The following is a 12,579-nucleotide window of genomic DNA, read 5'->3' as shown; positions in this document are numbered from 1 at the left end:
ATTAAATATTACACAGAAATCCATATCTTCCAGGGTAAATGGAAGTGGAAATTTGGGTTAATTCTCTAGTTAATGAAGGTAAAATGAGTTTAAAAAAATCAAAATTTGTCTGTTAGTTTTTCAACATGTTGACTAAACACATTTTCTCCGTGCTCTTCTTGTTACTCATTGTCCTAGCCTGCATTAACTAAGCTAGTCTAGAATATGACTTCATATTTTAAATTATTTTGTTGAGAATGATACCACATGATTTCTATGAACTAACTGATATTGAAATGACCATTTTATCACATTTTCAGATGAGGTTTGGAGGCAGGAAATCTTCTAAAATCCTTGGGGTTAAAAACCAAACTAATCAGCCCCATTCATCTGCTCAAGATAGGTTGGAGAAATTAGATTAAGTTCAAAAATCAAACTAGAAAGCTTTTGTTTGAATTTTTAAATTATCTGCTGTTTTTTTGTTTGTTTTTTTATGAGTTTAGGTTTTGTTTCTGGGTTAAAATTGAAAGCCTATGGGAAAGTGATTAAATGACTTCATAAATATTTCTGAAGTATAATGCTTGACATTTTTACAGCATTTTACACCCTTTCAAAGTATTTTTACTTATACCATTTTATCTGTTACATTCTTTTAAGGTAGACAGAATAAATCATGTCTTTTTTATGTCAGATGAGGAAATGACACACAGCAAGGCTGAATACTTTCACAGGGTAACATCTGATGAATAGGGAACTTGGACTTGAACATGGGCCTCCATCTTTCACTGCACAATATGGGTCTTGAGTTGGACTTTCAAATTTCCATAATTTATGTAACGTGATGATTATTTATAGACATTATCATATATGACAAACTCTTTAAATACAGAAATTTAATTTTAGACTTCTCTATATCTCAAAACTTAATCTAGCACCTTTCCTTGCAATAGAGACATACTAGTAACAGGTATGCTATAAACAGGCAAAAAGATGCCACAAAAGTGTGCCTGTCTCCCATCAGCAAATGAAAAATCTAAAGTTAATGACTCCATGAGAGATTTTTAAAATAAAAGATGGTTCCTGAAATGTCTAAATTCTAGCAGAGGAATCATTAAAATGTAGGCACTGTTTGTGTATTTGTTCAAGTTTCCATTTTGAATTATTGAGGGGGATTTGTTCCAGTGTTTTCATAACAAACAGAATTAGTCCGTGTTTTTCCAGTACAGATGAAATGATCTGGATAAGTTACCTGTCGAGAGTTTCATTTGATCAATTTGGATCATATGGGGTAGGGTCAAGGAGACACGGCTCTAATGAAACACAGATGTTGCTTCGCCAACTTCTCTGTCTGGGCCAGAAGTCACATGTTGTCATAAAGTAACATTTAGAAAGAAAATATTTTTGGTTTTGTATGACTTACATGAAATAAAATTGGGTTTTATACACATCATACATATACAGTATTTTCCTCTTGACTTAGCAGTGAAAATATTGTCTGGCTTCATCACCTTTTTTATTTCATAAGATTGCATTAAAATATAAATATACAAGAGAAGATTATTAGTTGGCCTTGCCATATGTAAAAGGCATCAGTTGACCTTTTTTAAAGATCTATATTTGAAATATTCTATGACTTCATTATGGCAAAATCTAAAAGGATTTAAGGAACATTTTGATTCTCCCAGGGACAAAGTTATGCTATTGTTTTGTCTTCTTGGAGTTTAGTATATTTGAAGTGGAAATTTTCATTTTATCTTATTTTTAATCATGCTGCTTCACCCCTCATTGCCCTAGTGATGAGATGGTTTTCTGCAATGACTTGGTCAGCTTTGGCACATGTGTGTGTTTAGTTTAAGAGAAAACAGCATAAACTTAAGGACTGAATTATTATTATTGATAATTTAGACCAGTTTTCTCCTAACATTAGAAAATAAGGCATCATCAATCTACGATGGAAGTTTATATTTAGAAACCACAGAGGCATACACCAAACAATACTGAATTATTAGGAGTGCTATAAAGAGACTTCTCTCTTTATAGGAAAGAAAGTTGATGTATGAGGATTTTGAGGCAAATAGACCAAAGTTTGAATGGTATGTTACCATGGGTTCGCTGAATTTTACTAGCTGACTGAATGTTTCAGCTCTAGGTCTCAGCTTCTTCACTTATAAAATGAAGATGAAAGTATAAAATTCTAAGGACCAGAGTGAGGACTTAATAAACGTAAATTAAACAACCATAGTTTGAGAACAAGTATACATAAGATTTAAAACATTGAGAAAATGTACGCAGTTTGGGGAGGATGGAGGGTTGTGGTCTAGACCTGCACTATTTCCTACAGTAGTCATGAGCCACAAATGACTTTAAATTTTAATTAGTTATGATTAAATAAAATCTAAAATTCATCTCCTTGGTTGTACTAACTGCATGTCAAATGCACAGTAGCCATGTGGGACTAGTCACTACATTTTCATCGTTACAGGAAGTTTAAATGGATGGCACTATTCTAGAAAATCTATGGAGATCAGCAAGCTAAATTGATGCTTTCCCCACTCGTAATTACCCCCAAGTCTTGGTATTTGATCATATTTGCTTCTTCCTTTCAATAAGAACTGCCAGACATTGGTGCTTTTTTTTTTTTTATTCGACTCTGTAAGAATAAAGTTTTCACAGCTGAATGTGGTTAGTCTCTCTAAGCACAAAGTCAGGGTCTAAATTTAGTTATTAGAAATAACCCACCCATGCTGACTTACCAAAAGGAGTCACATAACCAAAGAAAACAAACTCTGCTTAATAGAAGAAAGTATTTTTTTTTAATTTTACTATGTTTTGCTTTACAAATGAAATAATGTTTAACGTTTCCTTCTAAACCTTAATAAAAATAACTAATACTCTTCTTTTGGTTTTCATTTCCAATATTTCTCGGGTTTATTCATCGTCATAGCCTTCTTCATTAGCTTCTTTATTTTTAATATTTTTTATTGATTTCAGAGAAAGGGAGAGGGTGAGAGAGATAGAAACATCAAAGATGAGAGAGAATCATTGATTGGTTGCCTCCTGTATGCCCCCTTCTAGGGATCGAGCCTGCAACCCGGGCATGTGCCCTTGACTGAAATTGAACCTGGAACCATTTAGTCTGCAGGTTGATGCTCTATCCACTGAGCCAAACCACCTAGGGCCATCATTAGCTTCTTATCTGTCCATATGAAATATTACATTACACTCTCATTAGTCCCCACCTCAAATAATTTATACCATATAACACCACTGGGCTGAGATTGTTTAATTCAGTCTTTACCTCCATATGCAAAAGCCTTTAATGACCCCCTTCTGAGCACCAAATATACCCTTCATTTGATATTTAAGACTCTCCATTTTGAGGTTCCAAAGAGCCTTTCCACCTGCATCTACCATCCCCATGTGTGACCCTCTACGGCAGCCAAACTTTTTGATGCCCAGGGAAGTGTGCGTTTTTGCATACCGATCATCATCTTTGCCACCTGATTCACTCTCTCCATTCTATTCTAAAATTTCCATTCTATTCAAAATCATATTCACCCTCCTTGACCCAGATTAGTTCCCACCTTCTTTGTAAGGCCAAGGCGAGGTGCATAAATACTCCAAGGTGAATTACTAGCTCCCTGCCCCTATTTTTATCTGTGCCTTTTGTTTTCTCATGAACATTAGTATGTCCATGTCTATGTCTTCAACTGCAACAAATTTTATTGTTGATGGAGAGCAACTTTTTCTCTCCAGCCCCTTTGTCTGATGAACCCAAAGTGAGATATAAAAGGTTTGTCGATTTTAGTGCATCCATATCTTCCTATTCTTTAATGCAGAGTCAAAAAAATGTGAGTATGTATCATTTAAAAACCTATTTCTCTATTTTTTTTTTTACAGGTTCAGCTTCTGCACTGTATAAAACAAACAGTCACCGGGGGTGATTCAGAAATTGTAGATGGATTTAACATATGCCAAAAGCTCAAGGAAAAAAACCCTCGGGCATTCCAGCTTTTGTCCTCTACCTTTGTGGACTTCACAGACATTGGAGTGGATTACTGCGATTTCTCTGTGCAGTCCAAACATAAAATTATAGAGTAAGTGTTATTTATAAATTTCTCACAGCAATACAACAACTGACAATACAAAAGCTTCATTAACCTAAAACTAAAACACAGAAAGCTTCAGTTAATGCCAGAGCTCTACTTTTTATTACAGTAAAAAAAAGAATCTTTCCACCATAAAAAAAATTATCAAATTTCATATGAGACATAACTAAGATTTCATATACCCTTAATTTTTACTTAGTTTTTAAAACATAAGTTCTACCTAGTTATGATCAATATGATTGTGCTAGTCAGAACATTTTCAACCAGAAGTAGAAGAATCTAATGATGAGATAGATCCAGGGGTTAAAACAGTGTTATCTGAAATTGATCTCTTTTTTCTTCACCTCTTAGCTTTGCCATCCTTTGTGTTGACTTCATTTTTCAAAGATAATCAATGGAAGTTCCAAGTTTTCATTATCCTGAGAGCTGGTAAACACAGCACAGAGGAATTATTTCCCAATGGCTACACCAAAGCTAAATGACTCACTGCCCAATTTGTGTCCAAGCGTATCCTTGAAACAATCACCATAGACAGAAAGTCAGACAATTCTTATTAACCGTTCCTAGTCACATGTTCATTCCTGGGGCAAGGACAGCCTCATCTGAACCACATGGACTGAGAATAAAACGGAATGTCTTCCCCAATTGGTGACAACAAAAATCATATGTTCCCTACATGGAACATTTTGTGTTCTCTTTTCATCAGATATTATCTGATCATAATTTTTTAAGTATCTACAAAAGGCCAAAAATGGATCCTTTCTTTTGAAAATTATTTTACACTGTGTTTCTAGGATATGGTTTATTTTATAAAATCCCATCGGTGGATTTTGGGGTGTTTCCAATTTTAGACTTGAGTTTATATTCTTTTTTCAGGAGAAATAGCCAAATAATATGAAAGTAAACTCATTTAATAATCAGATTTCAAGTGTACTAACTCAGTTGCCTTGTAGACACAATAGAGCCTTCATTTATTCATTTAACAAATATTTATGGAGGCCAGCCACTCTTCCTGGTGCTTGGTATATATCAGTGAACAAAACAAAGATCTGGTGCTTACAGTCTAGCAGAGAATGGGAGAATTAGAAATTTTAAAACAAATAAATAAATTACAAGGAAGGTTAAAACATTTTTACGTACTCAAGAAAAAGAGGAAAGGTAGGGCAGGATAAGGAGAATCTGTAGGACCAAATACTTAGGAAGGATAGAACTTGCATGGTTAAATAATGTGGTGAAGAAAGCTTTACCGAATAGGCAATACTTGAGAAAAAATTTAAAGAAATGAGGAAGATTGCTCAGAGGTAAGCATTTCCTGAAACAGCTAGAGCAAAGAGCTTGAGAAGGCCTAGGAGCATGTCTGGTGCAATCAATAAAGCCAAGGGCCAGGGTAAAGCTGAGTATTAAGAGAGGAAGTCAGCCAAAATCGGTTTGGCTCAGTGGATAGAGCGTCAGTCTGTGGACTAAAAGGTCTGGGTTCAATTCCAGTCAAGAGTATGTACCTTGGTTGCGGGCACAACCTCAGTAGGGTGTGTGCAAGAGGAAGCTGATTGATGATTCTCTCTCATCAATGTTTCTAATTCTCTATCCTTCTCTCTTCCTCTCTGTAAAAAAATCAATAAAATATATGAGAGAGAGAGAGAGAGAGAGAGAGGAGAGAGAGGAGAGAGAGGAGAGAGAGAGAGACAGGAGGTCAAATGGGGGAAAGTCCATGAAGAGCCTTGCTAGCCATTGTAAGTTATTGGCTTTCACTGTTAATGAAATAGGAGCTGCTGCAAGATTTTGACCAAAAAAGGGACACTTGCATTTATACAAACTTACTTACATTTTAAATCCATCATCCTGACTGCTGGGTTGAATGGAATGTAGAAAAGAGCAAGGATTGACGCAGGAAGACCAGTTTTAAAAGCTACTGTAGGACTTCACGTTAGAGGAAAGGATGTCTTGGGCATGAGTAATCCAAGTGGTAATAGTGGAAGTGTGGAGACACATTTGTTTTGCAACATATTTTGTAGGTCAAAACAGCATGTTTTTCTGACATAGTCGATGAAGGATGTGAGAGAAAAACAGAGGTCAAAAATAAACTCTAGTTCAAGATAACATTCTCTGAGAGGTCAGTCATAGAGATGGGAAAGAGAAGAACTAACTCTTGGATTACTAGTTTTAACAAGACAGTTTTAACTGTTCTAAAGTAACCTTAAAAACCCATGAAAGACAGAGAATGACTAATACTATATGGTTTCACTTGTATGTGGCATCTGCAGAACAAAATAAACAAATAAAATAAAAACAGACTCATAGATAAGATAATAAATTACTGGCTGTCAATGGGAAGGGTTGAGGAAGATGGTTGAAAAAGTAAAGAGATGAAGTTGTTACAAAATAGTCATGGGGATCTGAAGTACTGCCAGATAATATAGTTAATAATATGGTAATAACTGTGTTTGCTGTCAGGTGGGTACTAGACTTATCAGAGGGGATCTATTGGAGATGGGGGACCTATGACAAGTGCTAATTTTGTTGTGGCCCAATATGATTAATGATTCTGCAAGGCTAGTGAAGAGAGGTCAAAAACTTAGCTATTGAGTGAAATTACCTGGATGTTCACCATCTAAATCATGATTTGGCTTTGTTATTTCTGGTAGTAAAATTCCAAAATTTGACCATTTTTAAGGTCTCAGAACATGCCTAGAGAATATCAAATGGTTAACATTAACTCGCTTAAAAATGTATTTTTAACAATAGGAGATGAAACAATGAGGGTTTTAGTTAATCAAGAGCCTTGGTCCTCTCTGTACTTGGGTTCATTTCATTTTCTTTGTTTGTACATGCTATAATTATTTTGAGATGTTTATATAGTACAAAAAGACTTGGAGGCTGTTGACAGAGTTAGATACAGTACAAGAAAAAATAAACAAATCAAGAAACTTGGACAAAAAATAATAATGGTGAGATTAAGCTATAGCAATGCTTCTTAGTGGTTTCAAATTCAATCAACTAAAGAAAACTCCTTCCCTAGTTTAACAGTTTTGGTCAAGTGGCTTATGCTGGCTAACCCATGGTAAAAAGAGAGCCAGTAAAAGGGGAGTCATTTAATAACTACCACATACTATTGAAGTAAGAATGAATAGAGATAATCAATGAATGTCCCTTCTCACTCAGAAAGGGCAAAATAAATTTTAGCTAGCTAAAATTTCCGTGAAGTTCAACACATATATTGAGAATAGATTTCAGCTCTAAGTTGGGTCTAGAGACCAAAGAAAGAAGGGAACATATTTAATTTGCGAGATATAAGACACTTCTAATCTGAAATAAATTTTTATTGCCTATCCTCATAAAATGGGATGTAGTGGACAGCACCATAGTGCCATTTCCTCAACAAATTTAAGAAGTCCCATCAAGCATCATTCTCTCTCAATGAGACATAATATTGTAAGTAGTGGGGAGGAGTCACAGCACCAGCAGATTGTAGGAGGTGAGGCTACAGTCCTTTCACTGTGTTCTGTTGTCGGCATCACTGATGATCTCTTGCTGGATTATAGATACCATGGAGCTAGTTTATATTTAAATTCTTATCTTTGTATAGTTAATAAATAGCCAGTCATTCTTCATTTTGGGGAGACTTTTTCCTTTTCTTAGTATGTAACTCTGTACTGGAACCTTCCTTTTATTCTGTTATTGTACACATGATTTCCTTCTTACAAAACTTTTACATATTTAAGTATTTTTTGTTATAAGGTTATAGGCAGCTTTTCAAGATGCCAACTATTCATCTCCTCTAACATTTTTCAATCAACAAAACAATGTCTTTTATAGACCTTATCACTAATTTGCTTTCTATTTACCCTCATGTCATTGCTGAGAATGCTAAATAATAAATGTGTCTTGTTTTCTCAGATAGAGAATAAATAATAGGTGAAAGAAGACAGAGATTGTGTTACACACACACATACACACACAGAGAGAAAACTGATTATTTTTGCTTATGTATTCAATATATGAACTCTCAGAAACTAAAGCTTAAGCACAATATAATATGAGATAAACAATTATTATTGCATTTGATTAATGAATCACAAGATTCCTTTCACTCTAAAAGAGAGAGCTGATAATTACCATACCCATTCCCATCAAGGAATTATGGCATGAGTGAAAGAAAGAATAGCCTGGCTGGCATGGCTCAGTGGTTGAGTATCCACCTATGAACCAGGAGGTCACGGTTTGATTCCCAGACAGAGCACATGCCTGGGTTGCGGTCTCTATCCCCAGTGTGGGGCATGAAGAAAGCAGCCAATCAATTATTCTCTCTCATCATTGATGTTTCTATCTCTCCCTCCCTCTTCCTTCCTCTCTGAAATCAATAAAAATATATTTTAAAAAAAGATCTGATCACCAGAATGGCTAAAATAAAAAATCTCCAAGAAGTTAAAGTCATGGCATCCTTGTCAGTAACGTGAAGGATGGCACAAAGGGTGCCCCAGGTAGAAAGTTTCAAAGATTTACCTTAGGCTAGTCTCTCCTTTCCTCTGTCCCTCGGTTTCCTCATCTGTAAACTAGGGATTGAGTTAGAAAAGTATGTTTCAAACTTTTTTTAAAAAGGTTTTTCTTTCCAATAATGTACCAATAACATTATACTAAAAGCTCAATTTCTAAAGTATAACATAAAAATACTTTAGTAATGTAAAAGCTACTATTTTAAAGAATGAAGAATGAATTTGTTTCTTTAAAACGTAAAAACTTTATAATGATAGTCTTTGGTAATGTTTATTTTAAATCAGTTTGAATCATTTGGCGCTTAGGGGGTAAAATTTCAAAACTACTCTCTAAGTGAAAAAAATAAATAAGTACATTGTACCACAGATAACATTAACTTTTTCTGTACATGTGCTTGGATTCTTCAATACTGTGTTTCAGAAACATCTTTCAAGACAAATTGACTCTTATAAATGTAAATGGATACTTTGTGACTTATATATTTAACTTTTTCTCTTTCAAAAAAAAAAAACAGATTAGATGATAAAGGCCAAGTGATTCGAATCAACTTCAATAATGCAACGAGAGACACAATATTCGATGTACCTGTTGAAAAGGTTCAGCCTTTTTATGCTGCTCTGAAGGAGTTTGTGGACCTCATGAACTGTAAAGAATCCAAGTTCACCTTTAAGATGAATCCAGGTCAGTGAACATATTTTCTCAAACAACTGAAAGGATGTATTTCTCCATCCTTAACCATTTAGAGCAATAGAGAGCTGTTTTGCTCAAGCACTGAATGTGGAGCACTGACAGTAGAATTTTGGGGAGCAACCAGCTTGCTTAAAGAGCAGACTCCCAAACCCCACTTCCACTCTATTGACTCTTCAGGCTTTAAAAATATTCATTTTAAACAAGTGTCTATGTATTTCTTAAGCACAACAAAATTTAATAACTCCAACCTGAAAGATAAGCTATAGACTTAAGAAAATCTCATGTCTGATGTCAAGACTGATGACTTATATTTTCTACCCTGATAACCAATCAATATAAACTGAAGCTTGTACTTAATTCTTCTATCCTGGTAGATATCAAATTATTTTCATGGTTCTCACTCTCTAAACTATAGGAGTAATGTTTGTTCATTAAACTTATCTGATCTGGTCGACATAGTGTTACCAGAAATAAAAAATGTGGTGTTTTTATTTATTTATTTCAGATAGGAAGGAAGAAGGAGAGATAGAAACATCAATGATAACAGAGAATCATTGATCAGCTGCCTCTTGCATACCCCCTACTGGGGATTGAGCCCACAACTTGGCATGTGCCAGGTCTAAGAATCAAACCAATGACCTCTTGGTTAATGGATCAATGCTCAGCCAATGAGCCACAACAGCCTGCTCTGCTCCTTTATTTCAAGTAGCTAGAAAACTTTCAAGAACTATTTTATTTTGGTGGGCCAATATGGCTCAGTGGTAGAGTGTGGACCTTTGAACCAAGATTCAATTCTCTGTCAGGGCACATGCCCAGGTTGTGGGCTCTGTCTCCAGTAATGGGCATGTGGAAGGAAGCTGATCTATGAGGTTTCTATCTCTATATCCCTCTCCCTTCCTCTCTCTCAAAAAAAAAGTTTTAATAAATAAACAACAAATAAACAAACAAATAAATAAACAGAAAGCACTGTGTTTTTCCTGGACCATCTTGACTCAGTAAAACAACATCAAACTGAAGGCTTCAAATAAAAAGCATAATTTCTCTCTGCCACTGATTTGACCATGTAGAAGACTTTTTTCACTTATGATTATTTTTTAATTGATCGTGGTATGATAAAGTAATACTAGGAATCTTCATAAACCCACTGCTATGCAGTCACACAGGCTGATTTTTAAAGTAGTAAAGTAAAATGGAAATACCATGGGAGAAAAATACAAAATAAATAGGAGCTGGAATCCAAGCTTTACCATTTAATGGCACCATAGCTTCAGGCAAATCCCTCAACTTCTCTAAGCCGCAGTTTCTTCATGTATGAAAAGATGAGATAATGCTCTCTTTTTTTAGGATTTTTACAAGGCTTAGAAATAATATGCATAAAATACCACAAACATAGAAGACAAACCAAGAAGGTTATTATCTTTATAATTATTTTTGCTATTACACTAGAAATAAACATTCCTAAGTAAGAGATAAATAACAGTCAGGAAGAACAACTCAAACATTTTACACAAAGATGACCTTTTTAGTAAGAACAATATAAGTGCCCACAGGAGCTGGCCAGGCTGTGTAGTTTAAATGTCAAAATGTCTAAAGCTGTTTGCACCCAGTGGCCTGATTTGGGTGCAAAGTGAATGCATGGGTTTTATGTAAAGAAGTAAACATATTGTTTCTTGCTGTGAGCTAAGCAGCAAGGATATTTTGCATTTTCTAGCTCTGCAAACGTTAAAGACGTGATTATTCATATGGAGAAATCTTTTGTCCAGGTGATGTGATTACTTTTGATAACTGGCGCTTACTGCATGGCCGCCGTAGCTACGAAGCTGGGACTGAGATATCCCGCCATCTAGAAGGAGCTTACGCCGACTGGGATGTGGTCATGTCAAGACTTCGCATCTTAAGGCGGAGTGTCCAGAACAGAAACTGAATCTCCTGCCTGTGATCTCAGAAAGATTCCAGTGAGTGTATCTGGTCAGCTATGCTAGGGATATTGGTCTTCACGGACCTGACCCATGTCATTTACATGTTAATTTCCTTGGCATTGAACGTGTCACCTTTCTTATGAGAGTTTTCTTTTCTTTGTAGTCATCCCCAATGCCAACTCTTTAGATGTTTGCAGCTGTGTTCTCTCTTTTCCCAACAGAGCACCCCTTCTGGTGTAGCGCATGTGCGATCTAATTTCTGTTGCCCATAAATGAGTCTCCAAAATGCCTACAAATAGTGTTGTACCAAATAAAACCTTTCTTCAAATAACACCTTTTCTAAAGAAAGCCTTTGTTTCAAATAAAGTTTGTTTTAAATAAAACATGTCTCATATAAAATGTGGTTTTGCTCTATTGCCTATATGGTCTCATTTTTTTTTTTTTATAACTGCATACCATGCTTGAGAAAAGGTTCATATTTTCAAAGATTTGGGTTTGGTTTTTTTTCACTTTATGTAAGTTTATTTTTTTATTGTTGATATTATTACAGATGTTGCCTATTTTCCCTCCACTTCCTCCACCCTCCCAGACCTTCATTAAACTGTTGTCTGTGTCCTTGAGCTATGCATATATGCATATATGCATACAAGTACCACACACACACACACACACACACACACACACACACACACGATACCTTTCTTGGTGTTTATTTGTTTTTTAGGTTTTTTTTTTTACTTTTTTTCTTTGTTGATTAAGGTATTACATATGTGTCCTTATCCCCCCATTACTCTTCACACCCTCTCTCTAGTGTCTGTGTCCATTGGTTATGCTTATATGCATGCATACAAGTCCTTTGGTTAATCTTGTTTTACTCACTTTTGTTAAAGAATTCTATTAACCAGCCGAAACTGGTTTGGCTCGATGGATAGAGCATCGGCTTGGGGACTGAAAGGTCCCGGGTTCGATTCCGGTCAAGGGCATGTACCTTGGTTGTGGGCACATCCCCAGTAGGGGGTGTGCAAAGGCAGCTGATCGATGATTCTCTCTCATCAATGTTTCTAACTCTCTATCTCTTTCCCTTCCTCTCTGTACAAAATCAATAAAAATATTTTTTTTTTTAAAAAGAATTCTATTACCCAAATTTCCACATCTCCTAGACCTGGTGATTTCAATATTTCCTTTAAACATAAGTTATGACACCATACCCAAGCATGCACATTAAGAGAAAATGTAGGCTGCCTAAGTTTCTCGTGCCACAAATAAATATTTCAAAACCTGCCAGGATAGCTTATACCTGTCCATAAGCCAGCTCTCCTCATTTCTTGCCTTCAACTCATAACTGGGAAAGGTATACCCAAGACATTTGTAACCCTCATAAATGAACATGG

At 35.5% G+C, this 12,579-nt stretch overlaps 1 protein-coding gene across 5 annotated transcripts in view; it reads left to right on the top strand.

Moving 5' to 3' along the window:
- The window catches only part of BBOX1 (gamma-butyrobetaine hydroxylase 1), a 53,095-nt gene extending 41,524 nt beyond the window's left edge, over nucleotides 1–11,571 (top strand). For all 5 annotated transcript variants that reach the window (XM_036427627.2, XM_036427625.2, XM_045577681.1 and 2 more), the window contains 3 exons: nucleotides 3,880–4,076; nucleotides 9,094–9,260; nucleotides 11,033–11,571. In XM_036427627.2, the coding sequence (XP_036283520.1) occupies nucleotides 3,880–4,076; nucleotides 9,094–9,260; nucleotides 11,033–11,193 (525 nt within the window). In that variant the 3' untranslated portion in view covers nucleotides 11,194–11,571. The remainder of the gene's footprint in view (nucleotides 1–3,879; nucleotides 4,077–9,093; nucleotides 9,261–11,032) is intronic.
- Nucleotides 11,572–12,579: the final 1,008 nt, after the last annotated feature.

The sequence above is a fragment of the Pipistrellus kuhlii genome, unplaced genomic scaffold, assembly GCF_014108245.1.
Source record: "Pipistrellus kuhlii isolate mPipKuh1 unplaced genomic scaffold, mPipKuh1.p scaffold_m20_p_9, whole genome shotgun sequence".
In the NCBI taxonomy this organism is placed as follows: domain Eukaryota; kingdom Metazoa; phylum Chordata; class Mammalia; order Chiroptera; family Vespertilionidae; genus Pipistrellus; species Pipistrellus kuhlii.
This window is presented reverse-complemented; position numbering and strand designations above follow the sequence as displayed.